A 22,267-nucleotide genomic window follows, 5' to 3' on the forward strand; every position below is an offset into this window, starting at 1 on the left:
TAGAGGAGTTTGTGTCCCGGGAAACTAAAAGACTTACAACCAGTAAAAGCCCATTGTGTCCTGGGTGCTCTACGAACTTTGAGGGGGGGTGCCGTCAATCTAGTTAAAATAAAACATAAACAAACATAAAACCGGTTTGCCAGTTTGGATGTCTATACTAGAAAATGGAGAATGTACCTGAACTTTGTGGAGGGCTCCAAAGATGTGCAGGGGAAAGACGTGTGTGATGGGCTTATGGTGTCATTTATCCATAATTATGTTTATTGGGTTTGTCTATTTTGTTATATTTGTTGAATGTTGAATATTGTAATTACTGTCATCTTATTCATCAGTGGGTGGTGATGACGAAGGGGGTATGATGACAAAATTATATGTTTTGTATTTTTACATATATATTTTTTATTAATCTTAACTAGTTCTTTTGGTGTTTGAACTGAACTGTCATCACCGCATGCCGATCACCTTTTCTCGGCTAAATGGAAGGCCGCTGACCGCCGGCGAGCGCCTAATGTCGTATAGGATAGCATAAAAATTGGTTTGCATATGTTTTTGTACAATATCACACGAACCCGTTCATGAAAACGCGTTGTGTGGTTTCAGAACCATGAAGACAGTTGGAGAACAGTTGGATACAAAGCAGGATGTTGGCTCTACAGGATGATTCTTTTTCGTGGCAACTACCATGTTTTTCCCAAATGATGGACACGTTTTTAGGCAGTCTTTTATGTCCTCTTTTCATGTCCTTGAAAAATATTACATATACTTGCTGTAAATGGAAAAAAAAGCATGTCCCCCAGGCCCCGTGGGTTTGGGCTTAGCTTCTGGCTCCGCCCCTGCTCATAGACCCTAATCTTCCCACCATGGGAATGCTGTTAAGGTTAATAAGATGCCTTAGGGGGGCGTTAGCCGGATAAAACAGACCTGGAAAAGACATTTCTTTCCGTCTTATTGTCTGCCAGCAATATCACTGCATTCCAAAAGTGTTTGAAGCCATCTAAAATGTAAGAAGAGCAGACCAGAAGCTGAAGAATCTGTCAAGCGGCATGTGGGCATGTTATTATTGCCCTAGTGTTTAAGAGATCTCACCACAGTGCAGCAGAGAGGCCAGAACCACCAGAGGAGCGCCAAGACCAGCAGCAGCATCAGGATGAGCAGAGCTATGGCCAGTATGGTCCCATCAGACTGTGACAGAGACAGACACGTCAACACAGACTCTCGAAATTGGTTCAGTATTTACCAAGACCAGTCAGCAGCGACAAAACAAGCTACAACGCAACGTTATACTGTGCAATTGCGCCGTTTGAATTTCCGTCCACTTAAAGTGCTGTTTTTGTGCCACTGACTGACTGATTATTATTCTAAGTTACAACATTGGAAAGGATCCCTACAGAGACAGATTTTTTGGTCAAAGAGCAAGATCCTTTTTGTTTAACATGAAACAGCCCAAAAAATCTCTATCACCAAACCCACAAGACTTCATTTAAATAAACAGTAATTATATCATCGTAAAACACACTATAATTCAAAGTCAACCAAAACTAAATCAAACTACCAAAAGTCGTCTTAGTTCATCTTTCCACTGTTCCAACAATCACCACCCTGGTTTGGTTGAAATAAAGCCATAATTCACCCATTTGCACATGGAAATAGGCGGCTCTATACACGCTAAAAGTACTGATGATTTATATTGGAGTCTGGTGAGTTTGGTGATGGAGATTTTGGGGCCATTTCATGTTAAACGAAAAGGATCTTATTGTTTAACTAAAAGGTCTATCTCTCTGTGGTCAGGTTAGCTCAGTCGGTAATCTGAACATTTATTCCTCGACACAGAAGGTCCAGGGTTTGAATCGGACCTGTGACAATTTACTGCTTGTCTCCCCTGTCCTGTCCCAAAAATAATAATTAAAAAAAAAAGTATGTCTTAGGGATCCTTTCCATAACACTGTCAGACAGTCATAATGTGAACCTGTCGGTGGCAAGAACCTTAGGTGGATGGAAACTGACGATGAATGGTTTGGCCTATGGTTACATCACAGCCCCGTTTCACAGCTGCTAGTTACAGCGTTCTTGCTCAGTGCTGGACCCATTTCCAAGAATTTTGACACTAATACATGGGAAAGAGGCTCTTTTGGTTTGGAATCAGTAGGCTACTTAAATACTGGGATTCAGCGGTTTCTGAAATACTGAATTTATCATTTCGACATTATTAGACATTTTAGTTTAGATTGAGAATGCACCGTTACCCTAAAGCAATTCGTTTCTAAGCTATTGCTGGTACATTAAATTGTACTCACACAGCCCACAGTGGTAATGGTGACCGAACTGGAGATGAAACTGAGACCTTCGTTCATACTGACATAAAGGTTCGCTGCCCTGGACAAGAAAAAAGAAATAATGTCTCGGCTGTGTGCGGAGCCTCAGAAAAACAAGAGTGAACGGTGTCATATGAAACCTCACATTAGTGTTATAATGTTTCAACTTCAACTTACATCCCCTCATCTTGGAGAACTGGTGCAGGGCAGAGGAGATATGTATCTTCCACAACCAAAGGCTTCACCACTAGAGGAGGAGAGGGAAAGGGGTCATTAAGAAACATTTCAGTCTTGTACCAGTCAGCAGTTTTCACTGACATTTAAAGCCCCGACACCAGATTTACCCACCTCATGATGGGTTACAGTACTACTTTAATGACTAATCCCTCATTGCTTCATTGTAATTGATTAAGTATGTTGACATGTCACATCTTTCAGTTTAACTCGAATGACAAACTGTCTGAGAGGAGCTTTGCTTCAAGACAAGAAGACAGACCTGAAGACATCTGTATGATATATGATCATGTATGAGAAACACCAACATCAACACAGTATTTTTTTTGTTTTTCCAGGCGAATCTACTGTAGGTCCTCGCCTTGTCCAGCTGGCTTTTAGGAACGCGGCTCCAACGAGCATCATCGCCCGAGCCTGTGTGTTTATCCTGGCAGGAGGAGAGCATACCCCAGAACTGAGGAAATCAACACAAGCAGACGCATGGGTCGCGACCGCTCTTCTCCAGAAACACCATGCAGGTTGGAGGGGGGCGGGGGTGGGGGTGTCAACGGATGCCAAAAATGTCTCAAACTAGGCCACATATGATCTCTCTCCGGGTTCATCTCTGAACTCAACTCGCACTCAGACTGCACTCTGAAAAAATGACAAAAAGGCCTTAGAGCAGGGCAGGGCAATGTCTCGACATCAATATTTGATATCATCTTAAATTTTGGATCATGATATGACACATGTGGTTTAAAAGACTGCATTACAGTAAAGTGATGTAATTTCTGACTGACTTACTAGCTGTTCTATTATTTGCCTTCCCAACTTAATCATTATAGCCTCATATAAGTGATTATTTATGAAACCTCTCATTGTGTTAATGTTGTGAAAGCACCAATAGTCAATCCTACAATATTGCCGCAATATTGACATTGATGTATTTGGTCAGAAACATCGTGATATCCGGTATTGCCTTCTTAAACTACAGTAAAGTCCAATAAAGAGCTGATTCTGCACACGTCCACTGTTTAAACCCCTTGAGGATAAAATGCTGGCAAACATCCATGTCATGGTGCTTTATTGGACTGTTTACCCCCAGAGCCCAGAGACAGGTCATGTTTCACTGTGAGGTGCAGACAGAACAAGTGCCCGCAGTTCAACCACTGAGTTAATGGGAATTACTGCTTCAGATGAGGACAGATGAACAATTGCTGAGAGACTATTCACTGGGACGGTCTGTAGGGGTCTCAGCAGTTGACTGAGTTGTGGGAAAGCGGCAGCATTACTCTAAGTATTCAGAATCATCAGACTCCGCTACAATTGCGTTTTAAGGATTAGTTTTACTGTTTGGTTTATTAGCGCTCTTGCCGGGAGTTTAATGAGAAGATTGATACCGATGGATGGATAACGTTAGCCATAAGCTTAGCGCAGCTATTGATTATGGGAAAACAACCGCGTCTTTGAGTTGTTGAAGAAATTATGAAGTTATTTAAACAACATGATCTCCAAAACATACAAGGATAGTGGTCGTTTGTTCTCTACCCTCTGAGACGACCCACAGGAGTGCTTCAGAAATCAGAACGTGACAGCGTTACAGTTTTAAACACGTGGATAAGAACGTGAAATGGTCGCAGTTTGGTTAGGTTAAGGCACAGAATCTGCTTAGGGTTCAAATCAGACGCTACTTCACTTCCTGATACACAGTAATGCAAAACGAGACAGCTCTGTAAAGTTAGGAAACAAAACTCATTGCTGATTTTAGATTTCAGTTTTGTTTTTTGTTTTTAGAGATTGAACAAACAAGATGTAACCTGAGCTTTAGAGGTGCTGGTAGGCAGATGTTGTTACTGCTGGGAACCAGTTCGATCAGGATTGTTAATGTGGTTTGAATCCTATCGTCTACTGGCTTCACCCCCGTGGCGAGCGCTCAGAGAGCCAAGTTACACAATGCAGGGTTCCCTTCACAATGTTATAAAGGTTGAATGAGATACACAATCAGTGGTGTAGTCTACGTGATACGCAGGCATACGCCATGTTCCCACTAGGAAAGGTCAAGGATTTCCATCTACCCCACTTCTAAAAACACAAGGATAATTAACGTTTTGGTCATGAATTGACCCCGTCTGTGTTGCGAGCAGGGCCTTGAAGTTAAAGGTCCCATGGCATGAAAATCTCACGGCTAAGTATTCACCAGCCACTGTGGGAGGTGGATTTTTAAATCCACCTGCAAGAGTGCCTAGTCGTCAAAAACTTTAACTTCAGGCCCTGGTTGCTAGTCACCTAGAAGCAACAACAACACAGTTGCTTGGCAGCCATTCTCTGTGGAAACATGACATTGACTTATGCGAATCACTAAAGTAGATATAAAACGACAGGCAACGCAAACTACGCTCTTATTTTTGTAAGCCTGCTCCAGATGGTTACGTTACAGAAATACAGAAAATAAGCCAGATGAGGCTGAAGGTATACACGGTAACGTTACAAAAGAATTATGGGGTTGTCGCTCTGGGACACGGGCGAGAATGACTCTGGGAGGGAAAAATCACAGCCTACTCACTACAAAAAAACTAGACTACACGCATGCTCTAGCAATCGCCTCATTCATTCATTTAGTTGAGGTTTTATAAGATAAGAGAGTCAGGATGGGGGCAAGGATTGTCTCAAGGTCTCTTCACACAGCAGTTGCACACTAAAATACAAATAAAAGGGATGAGAACAACTATCTTCAAAGTTCTCACAGAATGGAATGTAAGATTATTCACAACAGTTGCCTTAAGCTGAGCCAGCTGTTTCAGCCTGTTTCCAGTCTTTTTGCTAAGCTAAGCTAACCAGCTGCATGCTGTAGATTCATATTTAGCTTAAAGACATGAGAGCGGTGTAAATCTTCCCATCTCACTCTCGGCATTAAAGCAAATAACTATGTTACCCAAAATGTTGAACTATTTATTTAGTCTCCCATATCCCATTATTCACACTGTTCAACATAGTCCATGGCAACATCTGTCACCAAAACATTAGAGAGCTCACGGCCCGGGCCTGCCAAATCCCAGCCCGCCAGACTGTATTTGCAGCTACTTTTTCCTGGAGACACAAACTCAAACGTCTATTCATCTGCTCAACACATGCAGTTACATATTGCTGCTTTCCTTTTTTACCATTTCTCCGGCTGAGCTGACCTTATTTTTTTCATTTAAAGTTTTAACCTTGATGTGAAGTAACAAGTTCCAGAGGATTGTTGTGTGTAAACAAATCTAGAAGTCAGCAAATGAGGAAGAGTATATAATTATAATGGGATTGACATAAGGAGATCATTTTGCTCAAATTGTTTCCATGTCCTCTGTTTGTCTGCAGGAAGTTGGATGTTGTATCACGCAGAAACAATTATGATTCTGAGGACTTGTTATTGTTTCATTAACACTGGGAGGACTTTACTTTGTTACAAAAATCAAGGCAGGGCGGAGCCAGACGTTCAAAACCAAATCTAAAGGGGCAGGTCCAGGGGCGTGCTCTATTAACAGCAGATATGTGCACTATTTTTCATACCTTTTAATAAAGTAATGCCTGAAAAATCTGCACATGATTTGGTTAAAAGCATGATAGTTCCCAAAGAAAAGAATCATCCTGTATTTGTTATCTAATTGTTCTTCAGCTGTCTTCATCGTTCTGCTTACAGAACGCAACAAATGTTAAAAGTAACTCATTTTCACTCCTGCTCCACCTAAGAGAGGCAAAAGTTGATGTAACTTTAAAATGATGTACAGTCATAGTGTAGGACTTTGGCGTAAACCGCATCAGGGAGACTGAGGGGAAATAACACAAAGTTGGAAGTTATTTTAAAACCCTAAAATATTCGGGGCTGGGGCCCCAGAAGCCCCCCTGCAACCACCACAGATATAGAGAATACACAGTCAATCTGGAATAAAAAAGTATTGCTTGAGTGCTCACCTGCATCCTAAATACAGAATTAACACGAGAGAGCAGAAAAGATGGTAAACCATCCTGCCAAATGGTTCTAAACTCCAAAACAGACCACTTGGATGGAAGCAACAAAACATATCTGACAGCAGACATTTTCCAGATTTAAGAAAAAGGGCATTACATTCCTCTGTGAAAAGAATGGGTGAACTCCAGCTGACTGATAAAGACACGGAGAAGCACGGACACATTGAAAAAGAAACTGTCTGTTTACCAGAGGAGCAGACATTTGGTTTGCACCTCACCGCTTTGTAATTAGACCAGCGTCTCCTGCAGCCCAGGAAGTGGTTTTAACAACTATTACAGTAAGCCACCAGTAAAAGACTAAAGGGGGGGGGAGGGGGGCTGGTTGTACCCATCTCTGCACCCACCTCACACTCAGAATGCACTCTGAAAGCATTAAGAAGAGAGAGAGAGAGAGAGAGTCTGGCTGGGCAGTATACAGTGGCTTGCATAAGTTTACACCCCCAGGCTAAAGTTGAAGAGAAATTTATCTTAATGCCTTAATTCAGAAACATTAGAAAAATCCAACCTTTTAAGGACACCAATTTTCTTTGAGAATAAATAATGTGTTGTAAATAAATAAAATGTTCTTCCTTAAAATACAAGGGGCATAAATATACACACCGCTATGTTAAATTCCCATAGAAGTAGGCACATTTTTATTATTAAAGGCCAGTTATTTCATGGATCAGGATACTATGCATCCAGATAAAGTTCTCTTGGCCTTTGGAATTAAAATACCCCCCCTAATCACATACCCTTCACCATACATAGAGATAGGGGGTGTTTACTTATGCCCCCTTTATTTTAAGGAAGAACTTTTATTTATTTACAATACATTATTCATTCACAAAGAAAATTGTTGTTTTTTATTCATCTTTTTAATCAACTTTAGCATGGGTGTGTAAACTTATGCAAGCCACTGTATGTCAATATAATGTCTTCAGTATTCTGTATGAGGCTAGATATTGTCTTAAATTTGGGATATTCTGATAAGACTCACTCATTGTGTTAATGGTGTGAAAGCACTAATTGTCAACCCTACAATATCACAATTGCCGCAATATCAACATTAATGTATTTGGTCAAAAATATCGTAATATTTGATTGTTTTCGGTATCGTCAAACTACAGTAAAGTCCAATAAAGAGCTGATTCTGCACACTTCCACTGTTTAAATCCCTTGATGATAAAATGCTGGCAAACATCCATGTCATGGTGCTTTATTGGACTGTTAACTGTTCCAGTAAGAAGACAGTAAAAGACGGGGTCTGCCTAGCGTGTGGGACTCATTCTCCCATTATCTCTCGTTTCTGGCTTCTTTCCAGCCTGTCAAATTACACAATGTGTTGATTAAAACAAACCGAAAAACGTGAGTTGGTTACACCAGCATGGCTGTTTGTTTCATCGCAGAGGATTCCCGCTGTGCAGATGACTTTGTACTTGACTTTAGGGAAGCTCAATTACCTGTAATTTAGACTCGGCTGCCTGCATGCATGTGTTTATTCCAGCTGTTTTTACTATAAATGAACTGAGTGGTCGGCTCTGAGTCAGTGTATACTACTAGTAGCTTTTAGCTTATGCTAAAGCTAATGGGGATCCAGATTCGGCGTGTACTCAGATAAAACACTGATCACAGTGTTTCAACACTCGGGAGACGTTCGGTGATTTAGCACTCACTCTTAGTGACGGTGTCGTTGATGCGGAAGCTGCACAGGACCTTTTCGACATTGCGGGCGTGGAGAAATCCGTTGCCTCTCACCACCACTTGGAAGGACTCTGAGCGAGGTGAGGAGAAACACAAACGTCACCTGAAGAAACACTCATGCTATTAGAAAATCAAATTTGCAATTTCTAATTACTGGACTTTTGTTCATAAGGCATGCGACAGGAAGCTTGGTTTACATAGGTAACATCACCACTGTTTTTAGGATAATATTTCTTTGTCTGCATGACTTTTAGGTACATATTTGTTCATTTATAGCCTATGAAATATATAAAGATAATGTTTCCTTATTTGGTGTAATAATGTTTTTTCTTCTTCTTTTTTTTTACCTTCATCAAATATGCAAGCCTAATATGTGGTTAAGGGAAGAGTTGACACGTCAATGCCTTTCTACATATTGAGTTCTAAAAGTGCACTATGAGTTCCAGTATGGTTTCTGCGTAATTTCCATTTTTCACTACACTGTAGCCTGACAAGCACCTCTCCAAAAATGTAACTACACGTCGCAGCAACGCACGCTGCTCGGCCGTGGCTTGGTGGCGTTGCGTTTCCCCCCCCGGACTCACTTTGGTTCTCGTTCTCCGTAAACGACATGAACTCAAGGAGAGGGTTCACTTCTCCTGCTCCAGATTTCCCACCACGGTCAGAAAGAACAGGGAAGACACTTAGTTTCTCTCACTAAGACTCTAGAGTCGGTACACGCTCCAAAGCTATAGGCCGTCACTTTCTCACTTCTCCCTCACTCTACCACTCACTCCCACACACACACACACACACACACACACACGTCGCCCCCCCCCTGCACACACCAGCACACAAGTATACACATTAGGCCACTTACATAGGCAACAGCAAAAGCTTTACGGTCTTTAGTCAGTTAGTGTTGACAGGTATGAAAACATGGGGGGATGGGCGAGCTTGCTCTGTTTTGTTTGAAATTTACTTGGAACGTCAACAGACGTGACCATGCAGGAACTCATAGTGCACCTTTTAATAAAGTCAGAAAAAAAAGTAGATTTAGAGGAAAAAAAAGTTGATTTTGCAATTTTTAGTTTCACACATACAACGGGAAGCCAGTTTAAACCTGGGTTAAATTATTTCCGACTAAGGTGTGCTACTGTTGGATGTCATGCATTCAGGTGCCTGGTGTGGATGAACAGACTCTAAATCTTCTTTGTCTTACCTCCTGCACAGATACTAGAAGGCTCTGCTGCCAGGATCTCGATACAGGACTTCTTCAGGATCTGAGGAGATGACAGGAAACACTTTTTAGTGGCCAGCCAGCAAATCTCAGATGGTGGAGCGTTCCTAAACTCACCAACAAATCAATCGCTTCTCATAATGGGTTGGTATGATGTATACGGAAGAGTATTAGGGCCACTTGTGAAAATGTATGTGAGCTGTGACTTTATTCTCAAAATTCTGACTTTTAAGAATAAAGTCATAACTCAGAATTCTGAATTTAAGGTCAGAATTCTGAGATTAAACTCAGACTGTAACCCTGAAGGTGAAGCAGATTCGTGACCCACTGATTCCTGACCCACTGCCCCGGTGAATGAGAAGCAACAGCTTTCAGTTTATGTTAATCTGCTCCAGATGCCCGACCTTTTAACAAACCTCGTATCCCAGTGACAGCAGCCCACGGCAAACTGGTTATCGTTTCTCCAGCTGGCATATACAAAAAAAGTCCACACCACCGATGTGGGTCTTAAGAGGTACAGCACACGCTTTGATCGTGTTTGGCCAGACATCAGCTGTGATGATCAAAAGCAGGAACGTCACAGCAGGTTTTTCCTGGAAGTCTGTCCCTGGCCGGGCTTCATGGATGGAATAACTCATCGTGCTTTAAACTTATTTTGTCTGGTTTCCTGTTTGCTATTTGAGCAGCATGTTGACGGATTAAAGCTAAAGTGATGGCAGAGAGTAGAAGCAGTGCATTAAAGCAAGAGGATTTTCTGTGGAGCTCAAAGCGTTACTTTTTAACTGGTAACTGCCTACATGGTACAGTGTTGGGTAAGTTACTCAGGAAGTGTTACTTAGTATCAAAGGTAATTGACATTACTCATTATATTACTATATTACTTTCAGTAATTAACCTTACAGGAGGAGTCAACCACAGCCAAACTGCAGAACTGCAAACATTGTGCATTTAATCAGAATGCAGCATTGAAAATCTGCTTAGAAAAATAGAAGATGTTGGATAGGACAACACAATGTAATTCTGCTTGATAAAACGTTACAATTATTACTAGTTTAACTTGTTTAAAATTTAAACTAATTGTAGATCCAAATACAATACACATTTTCTGTAGGCTCATTCCGCCAATTAAAAACAAAAACAAATCCAGTGCTGGTTCCATGGTATCAAAAGTTTGGATAGTGGAAAACAACAGTCAGATTGACAGCAATCTGGCCCAATGAATTGGAGGGGGCACATGTGAGATGGGGGGGGGGGCAATTAAATTAAAGGGTGCCATCCCGTGCTCTCTCCTTCTAGCCCCTAATATCCCTCTTTTCAGCCAGATGTCTGTTACCTTTGGCTTTCTTTGTGTTAAATCTAACCTCCGGTGGATTTCTGAGGACTATGGTTACCTGGTCCTCAGATCTCTGCCGGGTAAATCCAGACAGCTAGCTAGACTATCTGTCCAATCTGAGTTTTCTGTTACATGACTAAAACAACTTTTAAACGTACACGTTCCACCAAAAAAAGTTCCATCCCGAGGTTATTTTGCAGCGGCAACGTGGCCCGGTCTGGCGATTAGCCAAACCCAAGACAAATGTAATTGGCTTAAAGAAATGCCAATAAACCAGAGCAGGTTTTTGTCCCATCCTTGGAATGCTGTGTGGACTATAGCCAGACCCTGGTCTGGCAAAGCAAGACTAATACTAAGCAATGCGTTACACTGTTGGCAATATATTCAACGCCAACTGCGGTTTGATAATGTTTGTGGCGGGACCTTTTATCTTCAAAACGCTCACCGAGTCGATGACTCCCTGCAAGGCCTCAAATCCATCATTCACAGGGAAGACATGGTCCTTACTGTCAGCAATCTTCGCCAGCTGGAGAGGAAACACGTGATTACAACTGCACACCGATTCATCCGAGACAGGTTTAGTTAAGCTGACAGAATGACGGATTACAGCAGTGACTCATATGAACCCAATCAACAATATTACCTAATTTCATGTTTTTAGGAGACTAACTATTTCAAGCCACATAGTGAAGAGAAAATATCTCCTTTTAATCACACTGTAATCACAAGGCTGCCAAATACGTGAACAATGCTGTTTAAATTGTTTTGAGACATTTGATGTGCATCTCATGTCATTGTTTAAACTCTTAAACTTTTACTTCAGTTCACTGGAAAGAGAGTTGGCAACCCAAGGGCTCCTTAGCTCTGTTTAATGGTTGTATAAATAGTTTAGACTGGTGGATTCTTTTTAAATTAGGGAGAACTGGTCCTTTACGGCAAGCCCTTTTACATCAGCGCAAAAGCACTGGTTTTAATCGCACCAAATGCTTGCTGTTGGGGGGAGTGGGTGATTGTTGGGTCTCTGTAAATTATAGTTTGGTCTAGATCTGAAAAGTGTCCTCAGATAACGTCTTGTTATAATTTTACACCATAAATAAAATTCAATTCAATTCAATGTTTTTAAAAATCCAAGGACTCCCTGAAGCTTAGATGTCATGAGACATTGAGGCACTGACTAAAAACATACCTGTGTCTCGTTGAAGTCCTTTACACCCACGCAGTAGACAGAGGCACCCAGGCTTCGGGAACGGTTGGCCTGTCAAATAAACAGATTTACAGCAAAAACAGGAAGAAGCTCAGCACCTGGGATCCATTACACGTCTTCATTGCATAACATCATCCAAAACATTGTTAAAAAAGGACTCGTGTTTGTTGAGATTTCCCAAGATGTTGGGCAACACCATGTTCCTGGTGAATAATATTAGTCGGACGTCATGATAATAGAAATGTCACACAGATGCCCGAATGCAAAACAGATTACACAAGTCACATACTTCAGTTACACGTTATAAATTACTGTGCACGAGTAGTGATGCCTGTGGCTTTTAGGGTTGGGACTGAATGGCAACCTAAGACATTTTCAGCTATACTGGGGGGGATCCGGGGCATGCTTTATTTATGGCAGCTATATGCACTATTTTTAAAGGTCACATGACATGGTGCTCTTTGGATGTTTTTATAAAGACCTTAGTGGTCCCCTAATACTGTTTCTGAAGTCTCTTTCCAAAAATTCGGTCTTGGTGCAGAATTACAGCCACTAGAGCCAGTTCTACAATGAGCTTTCCTTAGTATGTGCCATTTCTGAGTCTGTAGCTTTTGAGGAGGGGGGGGACAAGGAAGAGGCTGGGGGGGTGGCCTTGACCAACTGCCACTTCGCTCGTTTCGAAAGCCATGATGCCATGATCTCTCTCTTTCTCTCATGGGTGGGTCAAACTCTCTTGGCGGGCAAAGCAGAGAAAAGGGAAGTAACCTTGCTCCTTATGACCTCATAAGGAGTAAGATTTCAGATCGGCCCTCTGAGCTTTCATTTTCCCAAAGGCAGAGCAGGATAACCAGGGCTTGGTTTACACCTATCACAATTTCTAGCCACTGGGCAGGCTGGGGGAACTCATATTAATGTTACAAAAACCATGTAAAGTGAAATGTTTATGCCATGGGACCTTTAAGCCATTTGATAAGTGATTGAAAATCTGCACATAATTTGAAACGATGCTTGCTACAGTTACATTTCTAGAGCTGAGTTGGCGAAAACATGTCTATTGTCAGATTCACTGCTTTGTTGTAGCGCCGCTGGGCGCTTCCTCTCTTCAGTCACTCTATATCTCGCTTGACCACATAACTTTACCGAGCCATTGGGGGGACGTGGCAGCTCCGTCTAAAAACTCTGCCATATCGTCCAGCTGTGTGTAACATAAATATAAAATGGATTACAGCTCATTTTTAGTTCTATTGTTATAGCTGATTTTACCAGCTGACTTCTCCATGGCTATTGAAACAAGTGACGTTGTAAAAACAGCTGAGTCGCAGCAAAGCCATCAGCTGGTTTGAGTTGAGCTGAGACGGGCCGGTTCAGAACGCGCTCTGGAACCGTTTCATCTCGTCGCGGTTTTTTGGTCTAAACTGAACTTTACTGTTGTCCAACTGTCTTCATCATTCTGAAACCAGAACACAGCAAATGTTGAGGGCGACTAATTTCAACTCATGCGACCTAAAAAGAGGCAAAACTTGCTGATGTTTCTATTTTTAAGTTATGATTTACTACGGGGAGGAATTGGGCAGCAAACCTAATCTTGAAACCAAATTTTTCAAGAGAGTTCACAGATGAAGGTCCATATTTCCCCAGTAATAGAACCTTTTTCACTTGACCTACCGCTCTAGACAGAGAGACTGAGAGGAAATGACACCACATTCAAGATGTTTTAAAAACTTGAAAGATTTAACAAATTTGAGCCCCAGAAGACCCACCCCCCTCCCTACTGAAAGCTGATTATTGCCTCAGGCTTTCACACCCTTTCGCCTGTAGTACCCAAATGGTCTGAAGATCAGATAAATCATTACATCCCAGTGCAGATGTGATGAGAACAACTGGACTCGGATGTGTAAATCTGCCACATGCTCTGACCTAATCTTTTCCAGACTACTGTAAGAGGATCAAAGGGGTGATGTATAGGGTGCCATGTTTGATCTGGCCCTCCACACGCACAGTGACATGTTTCACCTGGTTAGAATTAGTTTGACCCATTTGATCTCTCTTTATCTCTCACCTCCCGCTCAGCGTAGTAGAAAAGATCCTCGTGCAGCTCTCCGTCTGTCAGGGCGATGACGACACTGGCGGTGCGATAACCTGCAGGCAGAAAGAATTCAGTCACCCTCCCCCTGCTTGGAATCACACACACTTTATTTTATCCTCCATTGCAAATAACCATGCAGCATTGTGAGATAACTGCCATTTTTTAGCTTTTCCGATAGCATCTAAATCCCACAATTATGAGTTACATGTCTGAAGGTGTGAACACAATTTACTCATTCACAAAATAATTTCCAAGTCAAGGAGTTAATCCACGCTGTCACTTAAACTCAGTGCATCCCACCTGTTTTAGCTGGGACACTTTAACCCTCATTTTGTCCTTGGGTCAAATTATCCCATTTTCCTATATCAATGTTCTTTTTAACTACCCAATTGTAATTACCCAAAACAACATGATTGATTCCACCCAACGCTCTTTGGTGAGTACAAATCTCTACTTTCATTAATTTTGGCAGTTTGTCTTATTCAATTTAATAGCATTTGGAAAACAAATTGAAGGGTTTTTGAAATAGTATTGAGTAAAAGTTGACATATTTCAGTCTGTGATTATCCATCAACGTCCATTCCTTTAATTTTTGTCTAAATAATTACAAATTTAATTGACCATAAATTCCCAAAACAACTGTAAAACTAGAGTTAATAAGTTAGTGTTACGTAGTGTTAAACATTAAAAAAACGTAAACAGTGTAGAAAAAAGGGACAAAACGTACAAAAAAGTCAACGAAAGTGTCGATTTTCAATTTTGACGGGAAGACAACACGAGGGTTAAAACACTGACGTCTTTACATTAGGGGGTCCCACCAGATGCTGCTGTGGAGCAGTGTAGGAAATGATCAATAAATCAATGTAACTAATAATATATGATTTATACGAACTGTATATTATTTGTAACTAACATTGTTACTAGTTTTATAACATATAACAGAGTTATTCCAAATATCTTCCTATGGGCGATCTCCCTAAGATCAGTAGTCTGCTTCTTCTGAGGCCGGCCCGTTAGCGTTCATTAATCAAGTAAGCAGATGAACATTGTGGCATGTTCAGCGCGCTCTGAATAATAAGCCGTAGGGCACAAACATGTTGGCCCCATAGCCAATAAAACATAATAGAACAACTCATATGAAGACGTTTGTGAGGTGTAATTTATGGGGTAAGGGCATTGCTAGCCAGCTACTAGCCACACAACTGTCAGTCATGTTTATTGTTAGCTAGTACTAATAGCGAGCCAAATACAGCGAACCAACATGAATCACGGTGACAACTTATTAACCCTTGTGTTGTCTTCCCGTCGACCATGCAATATTAGTTTTTTCTGGGTCAAAATTTGAGTTGTTCTTTTACATTGTTGGTCATTTTTCCTAAATTTGTACATTGCCAATGAAACAGAAATTAGAAAGGACACGTTTTGGGACCACACCAACACAAAGATTTCAATATCATTCAGTCTGGAAAGGACGAAACCCGGAATCCATCACTCCTGCTCCGCGTTACGTTAATAGCTGCAGTTGTGATTTCATGTACAGTACGAGGTGCGTTTCTGTTTGGATTCATTGAGCAAGTAAGTTGCTCAATGAATACTGCTACAATGAGTACTGCTGCAATATCAGGCGACAGATTTTTATAATTTTATTTTACCCTAACTTTTTTAATCATCTCACAACCCCTCAGATGTATCTTGTGAGCCCTTTTTAAACCCCATAGCTAGGAACCGCTGAATTGACCAAATTAGTCATATTTTTTTTTTTTAAATCTAATTTTTCCTTAGTTATTTGAAATAATTTAGCCCATTGAAGTAAAGAAAAGTAAATCACACCTTCTGTGTTTCCATAGTATATCTGCTCACTGGCCTGTGGGAAGGAAAAAAGAAAAAGAAAAGCTAGTTTGAAACAGAAGAATATCTATCTGGTAGCATGCAGCTCTCTGGACAGTGTGCTGTTTGTTCTGGAGCCAGTTTGGGGGACACGCTGAGGCGGCTTACCCTCAGGATGCCCTCATGCATGAAGGTGTCTCCCCCTGGACGAACCCTGTGGAGCTCCTCCAGACCTTTACGAATGCGTTCCCTGAGCAGACACACAGAAGACGACGTAACTAACCCACATTGTTGATGATCTAATCTAACTGAAAAATATTTCCTTTGTCAGATTCACTTGTGAACATACTTTGGACTACAAACAGACCCTGTGAGGCGTGGTGACGGAGTAATAGTTTCCATCAGGGCAGCATTTGCAGAAAAAAAACAACCCGGGAATGTGTAACAGATGACAGATTGTAACAGTCGTGGTTCGTATTGGCTCGAGAAAGTGTCACGCAGACTGGCAGGAAATGAGCCCTTTGTCGAATAAGATATGAGGGAAGCAGTGAAAATATTTTGTGACACTGCTGAGGAAAGATTAGACACGTAAACTGCCCACAATGTGTCAGAAAAAACACATGATGAAGTAGTTGAGCAGACCAACGACATTGTAGACGGATCACTCGAGGGAAAGTATCTGTCTGGAATCTTCTTGGTTATAAAATCCAGAGGGATCATAACTGCGTGGTCCAAATGTGCTGTAGCTTAACACTCGTTGCTCTCAGCTGCACGATTGAAAGAAGCAAAGGATTCAAATCTGCACCCACCTGTCTTCTGTCAGGCTCATTAAGATGCTTCCCTCAGTGGAGAACACAATGAAGGACATCCGCAACTGTGGACTGGGACATGAGAAGAGTAAGATGCCCTGAGATCAGTGATCATTCATGTGTTCATGACACAACTAGGGTTCATTTTACCTGATGAATTTATGAGCTAGATGTTCAACAAAGTTGTAGATTTCTGTCCAGTGATGCTGCACACTCCCAGACCTGAGAAGACAAAAAGCCAAATTAATGAAAGGATTTCTTTCTTTTTTCACCGCCGCTGTGCATCTAAAGGCGCTGACACATACTATGCTAGTTACACACACAGGGACACACACTTTGCTTGTTACATGCACAGAGACACACGCTATGGTAGTTAAACAAACCGAGAGGACGCCGGACAGTCTGGCGAGGTCAGTGACACGAGTCTGTTCGGTGTGTTTTGTGCCATCATTAGTCGGAGGAGCCGTCGGCTTTCATTTGGGCCGACGTGACATGTTGAATTGGAAGGCGGGCAGTCGGACTCAATGACCGATCTGATTGGTGGAGTGCTAACCCAGAAACAATGAGCAGGATGAGCGTGACTAACGCCTCTCAAAATCTGACGAAAATCCTTTAAACTGACCTTTGTCTATAATGAAGACATTCAGCAGCTGCACGGCCTATTTCACGCCTAAAATGTTTTCAGAAACACCTTTCGATGATTTGTAAAATATGCGATCGTATACCGAACGAGTCGCCGTTGTGGTCGGTTTTGAAATTCCAGAAAAGCCCGACCAGTGGTCATTTTGCATCACTTTGTGTCTCTTTGTTGTTATTTTGTATAAGTTTGTGTCTCTAAGTAGTTTTTTTTGTGACTGTAGTCGTTTTGTGTCTCCTGGTAGTCATGTTATGTCTCCTTATAGTAGTTTTGGGTCTTTTTTTTGTCTCTTTGCATATTTAACCCTTGTGTTGTCTTCCCGTCGACCAGGAAACGTTCTGTTTGTCTGGATCAAAATGGAAAATCCCAACTATTTGTGTGTTTTTGGAAGCTTTTCCTGACATTTTTTGTCACTTTTTTCAAAGTTTTAGTTGATTTCTTTTCCTTTCCTTTTTGACGTCTTAGTTATATGTTTTTCCCACATTTTTGTCACTTTCACTTTCACTTTTAACTTTCCTTTTTTTTTCTTTCAAATGCTTTGAAATTGTAGCCTGATGTGGTCATACTCAGTCAGAGTATGAACTTCCCGACCTCAATTGTTGTGGGCGGGGCTAAGTTTGCCTGGCATTCAGTCTAATAAAGTTGAATGAAAAAAAAAAAAAAATTCAATGAAAGTAGTAAACTTATTATACATACAAGTATAATATTCAACATTCAAGTTATTCTTTTACAATTTGGTAAAAAGAAAAGCCAAATTTCTGATATGGAAGCTTTTTGAAAATGGGTCAAAGGAGGTAAAGTGGTTTGTTTGTGTCTATGCAGTTACTTTATGTCTCTTTGTAGTTTTCAGTTCAGTTTTATTTATAGTATTAAATCATGAGTCTAAGTTTAATTAATCAATATATTATCTTGTCACATTACAGATAGAGTAGGTCTAGACCACACTCTATAATTTACAAAGACCCAACCATTCCAGTGATATCCCCCAAGCATTTAGTGTGACAGTGGCGAGGAAAACCTCCGTCCCTGTTTTTACTATCTTTTTGTAGTTTGTCATCTCTTTGTAAGCCTTTTGCATCTCATGCTAGTTGTTTTTTGTCTCTATGTATTTGTTTAGCGTGCCTTTGCAGTAGTTTTATGGTTCAAGAAGTTCTTTTCCATCTCATTGCAGTCATTGACCCCTGACCCCTGGGCCTGTGCCCAGTAGGCAGGGTCCAAAATTAGCGGCATCCACCAGCCAAATGCTGGTTAAAAATGAAGAATTGCTTCACTCACCAGCCAAAAAACAACCGTAATCTGAAAATAATTTTGGACTGTGCCGGTAGGTAAGTAATCTGTCAGTGGTTTAGATTTTGAAAAGGGCAAAGGGCCGCATTTCGGAGTCTAATCCGCGGCCGCTGGATCAAGGAGTAAACCTCTACATATGTGCGCCGGCTCTACCAAGTGACCTAACACCACACTGCAGAGAGTTAAAGTAAAAGTCTGGCCTTCAAATGTATTTAAAGGTGCCCTGTCACGCGTATTTCATAACTTTGCGGTGATGTAATAACACAATCTGAAATGCAGCGGAGTAGAAGTAAAAAGTGGCAGGAAAAGAAAGGACTAAAGTACAAGTACCTCAACATTTGTACTGAGGTACAGTGCAAGTACTTGCGTAAATGTACTTAGTTACATTCCACCACTGATTGGATTGTAGCAAGGACCACAAAGTCCTCTGGACCCTTTTTCTGACGTTGTCAGGAAAGAAAGATGAAGGGATGAAAGGTTTAGGAGGAGAGAAGCTTCTCAGTATGGAATATCTAATTATGTTGATATCAATATATATTCATACATGCATGTATCAGTGTTGATGCTGTTTTATAGTTTGTTCTGAACATTTTGAAATGAGACACATGGGGATCTGTTTTATGCAAATACCCTAAAAAGGTACAGTTAACCCTCCTGTTGTCCTCAGGTCAAATTTGACCCCTTTTAAAAATGTCTATATCAGAAATATGAAATGAAAAAGAAATAATGCGTTGAAAATGTCAAATGTTGAAAAAAGGGTAAAAAATAACTAAAATAGGTGTTCATCTTTTTGACCCGGGAGGACAACACAAGGGTTTAGAAGATAAGTGACAATACCCTTAAAACCCACAGGGTTAAACATTGGCATCGGAACAAAAAAAAAAAAAAACATATCTGTCGACCACTACTCTGCAGGGCGAGCTATGACAGAGAGAGATGGTGGACTGCAGTCCTAACTTCCATATCAGAAAATGATGAGTTGGATGTAATATAAACAAGACGTTTCAAGCCACATTTGAAGCACAAACACAAATGTCAAAAGGTGAGCAGTCTGTTACAGTCCAAACACAACAGCCTGGCTACACGACGTGCCTGAGGAGCGGTGTGCCTATTTATCTACAACCTAAAGTGCTTTCTGTCTGACTCCCAGTCAGGAAAACTCAGGTAAACACCACTCAAGTAGGACATTGACCCCTCTCAAGAACATTAAATAGTTTCCACTTGACTCTCTTTTGTTGATGAGATTGCTCAATTCCTGTTTAGCTAAATTAGTAGAGCATGGGAAGAGGAGTTCTCACTTACAAACACATCATGCACTTCCTGCAGATAACTGCGAAAAAGGCTAAGAAATTACAGGAAGCATATCACACCTCATCAAAACGTTAACAAGTCAATGTGTCAGTTCTGATCCGGCGGCTAGGATGCGTGCCTGAAAGAAAGCACTGGTCAGCAAAATCATGGAAAGTGTTTCTAAATCAATGTATCCACCTTTGCAGGGAGGCCCAAACATCCCGTGTCCTACGTAAGAATCACACACCATGTTAGAACCATAGACTGTATGTGTGTGTGTGTGTATATATATATATATAATTAATATGAACGGTCTATGGTTAGAACTCTAAGAAGAGGACGAGATGAGACTTTTCCGGTGCACGCAGTTCTGCAGAAGACCTGCCCACGTGCTACTGTATATGTTATGTTAATGAGGATGAACACCAGCTGACTGGTGAATGAGGGAAACATGAAACACACCCACCAATAATCACCATCTGTTGACACATGCAACGCTGCAATGTAAAGATGGAGGCCTTTTAGAGCAATGCATCATGGGACCATCCGTCCTCTGTCACCAGGGGGGCGTTATAATAACAGAAACGGGGATGACGTCACGAAAACATTTTGGCACACCGTGATGGGAGAACCACGTTTGTTTTCAAGATTTATGTCAAATTGCTTGGTTTGTTATTGTTTATATTAATTTCATTTTTTTACTTTTTAGTTCTATAAGCAGATATTGTTGTTTTTATTTCTTATCTTGTCTTTATATGTCATGAAATGTTTTAATTCTGTCTGATTAAATGTTTTGGACCCTAGGAAGACTAGGCTGGTCGTCTAGGGGTCAGCTAATGGAGATCCTTGTAATAAATACAGAAACAACAGAAAATACTGCAAATGTACTTCATGCGTAAATGTGCATGGGATTTTTTTCTAAGGCCGTATGCAGAGACAGGTGAGTGGAATATTCTCAGTCAATAAGATAAACAATGCAGGATATCACAAAAGGAAGATTTTTGTCTTAATCAACTGGATGTATGATTTAACAAAGCTGAAGTAAGAGAGATGAGGAGGGATATAGATCTGTTTGGTTTGGTGGTTTGAACATAAAACATTTTTATTTGCAGACTCTTTAGAACAAGCATGGGCTAAAAGGGAAGACTGCATAGATGATTCTGTCTGGAATGAATTTTGTTCTCTTTTGTGTATGAAAGGGTTAGTTCAATTTTGATTTATGGGGTACACTATTGTGTTGTGGCTGCTGTAATATGTTTTCTTAATCCTTTTTTTTAACAAAGTAGATTATGTTGTGTGTGGTCAATGAACCTGAAGCTGTGGATCAAATGTCTTTTGTATTGGTGTTATGTGGTGTGTGGGATGTGTCATTTAGTAGCATGACATGTAAATAAAATATGTCGTAGTGTATATCATATAGCTAATGTTTGTATAGGAATTCAACATAAGTAGCTTTCGCTTGTCAACAGACGTCATGCCGAGTCATCATGTGAGTCAGGTAACTCACTTGTCCAAAACAAAGTAGAGATCGAAGCCTCCAAAGCATGTGGACGCTCTTGGCTGCTTCCTGTCCTGGTTCGGTCCAGCATTACCCGCGGTTAGAACAACCAGCGCAGCACCAAACACAACTGGAAACCAGGAGCTTCTACTCCAACGCAAAGGCATTATTCCAGCTGAAGAAAATCTCAACTTCACTAAAGGAAAAGAAAAAAAGTTGCAAAGGTAATCCTCCTTGCAGAGTCTTTTTTTTCCAATCCTCCACAGGCGTCTTCAGTATAAATGGAAGAAGAAATGATCCAAGAGGAGATCGCTGAGTGTAATTTAGAGGTTAAAGTGGAGGGCAGAGAAGAGAGAAAGCATGAGTGAGTGTTGGGGGTCTCTCACTGTGGTTGGGACCCTCTCATCACTGCATGCACAAAGACAACCTCCCACCGCTGCTGCTTTTTGTTAATGACAGTACCATGCAACAGAGAGATCCTCAGACCCTGGAAGTGTTTGCAAAACTCTCTTTGTGTTTTCAAGTGTCTCTCTCTCTCTCTCTCTCTCTCTCTCTCTCTCTCTCTCTCTTTCTCTCTCTCTCTCTCTCTCTCTTTCTCTATGCAGGGGAAGAGAGGAATGAAATACAGTGTGTTGGCTTGACCTGCCGCCTGGTGGTGATACTGTAAGTGGCTGCATTTAAACCACATGATCATTATAGATATAAACTCTGTGAACCCGAATACTCTGAACACTACGATAACAAATACATTTGAGAAGACCATATATGTTTTGATTTTCAGAATCGGCTTTACTTGCTTTATTTGCCAGGTATGAGGACACATACGAGGAATTTTGCTCCATCTGGAGATTCTGGATCTGT

General features: G+C 41.0%; 1 protein-coding gene across 1 annotated transcript in view; it reads right to left on the reverse strand.

Moving 5' to 3' along the window:
- Positions 1-22,151, reverse strand: part of LOC117944245 (anthrax toxin receptor 1-like) — a 26,878-nt gene extending 4,727 nt beyond the window's left edge. Inside the window, exons 1-13 of the mRNA XM_034870886.1 lie at positions 21,416-22,151; positions 16,845-16,916; positions 16,695-16,766; positions 16,054-16,135; positions 15,889-15,922; positions 14,032-14,111; positions 11,955-12,023; positions 11,214-11,294; positions 9,418-9,478; positions 8,189-8,287; positions 2,490-2,559; positions 2,295-2,373; positions 1,087-1,182 (exon numbers count right to left, since the gene is read on the reverse strand). Of these exons, the coding sequence (XP_034726777.1) occupies positions 1,087-1,182; positions 2,295-2,373; positions 2,490-2,559; positions 8,189-8,287; positions 9,418-9,478; positions 11,214-11,294; positions 11,955-12,023; positions 14,032-14,111; positions 15,889-15,922; positions 16,054-16,135; positions 16,695-16,766; positions 16,845-16,916; positions 21,416-21,573 (1,053 nt within the window). The 5' untranslated portion in view covers positions 21,574-22,151. The remainder of the gene's footprint in view (positions 1-1,086; positions 1,183-2,294; positions 2,374-2,489; positions 2,560-8,188; positions 8,288-9,417; positions 9,479-11,213; positions 11,295-11,954; positions 12,024-14,031; positions 14,112-15,888; positions 15,923-16,053; positions 16,136-16,694; positions 16,767-16,844; positions 16,917-21,415) is intronic.
- Between the last annotated feature and the right edge of the window lie 116 nt (positions 22,152-22,267).

The sequence above is a fragment of the Etheostoma cragini genome, chromosome 5 (assembly GCF_013103735.1).
Source record: "Etheostoma cragini isolate CJK2018 chromosome 5, CSU_Ecrag_1.0, whole genome shotgun sequence".
Taxonomy (NCBI): domain Eukaryota; kingdom Metazoa; phylum Chordata; class Actinopteri; order Perciformes; family Percidae; genus Etheostoma; species Etheostoma cragini.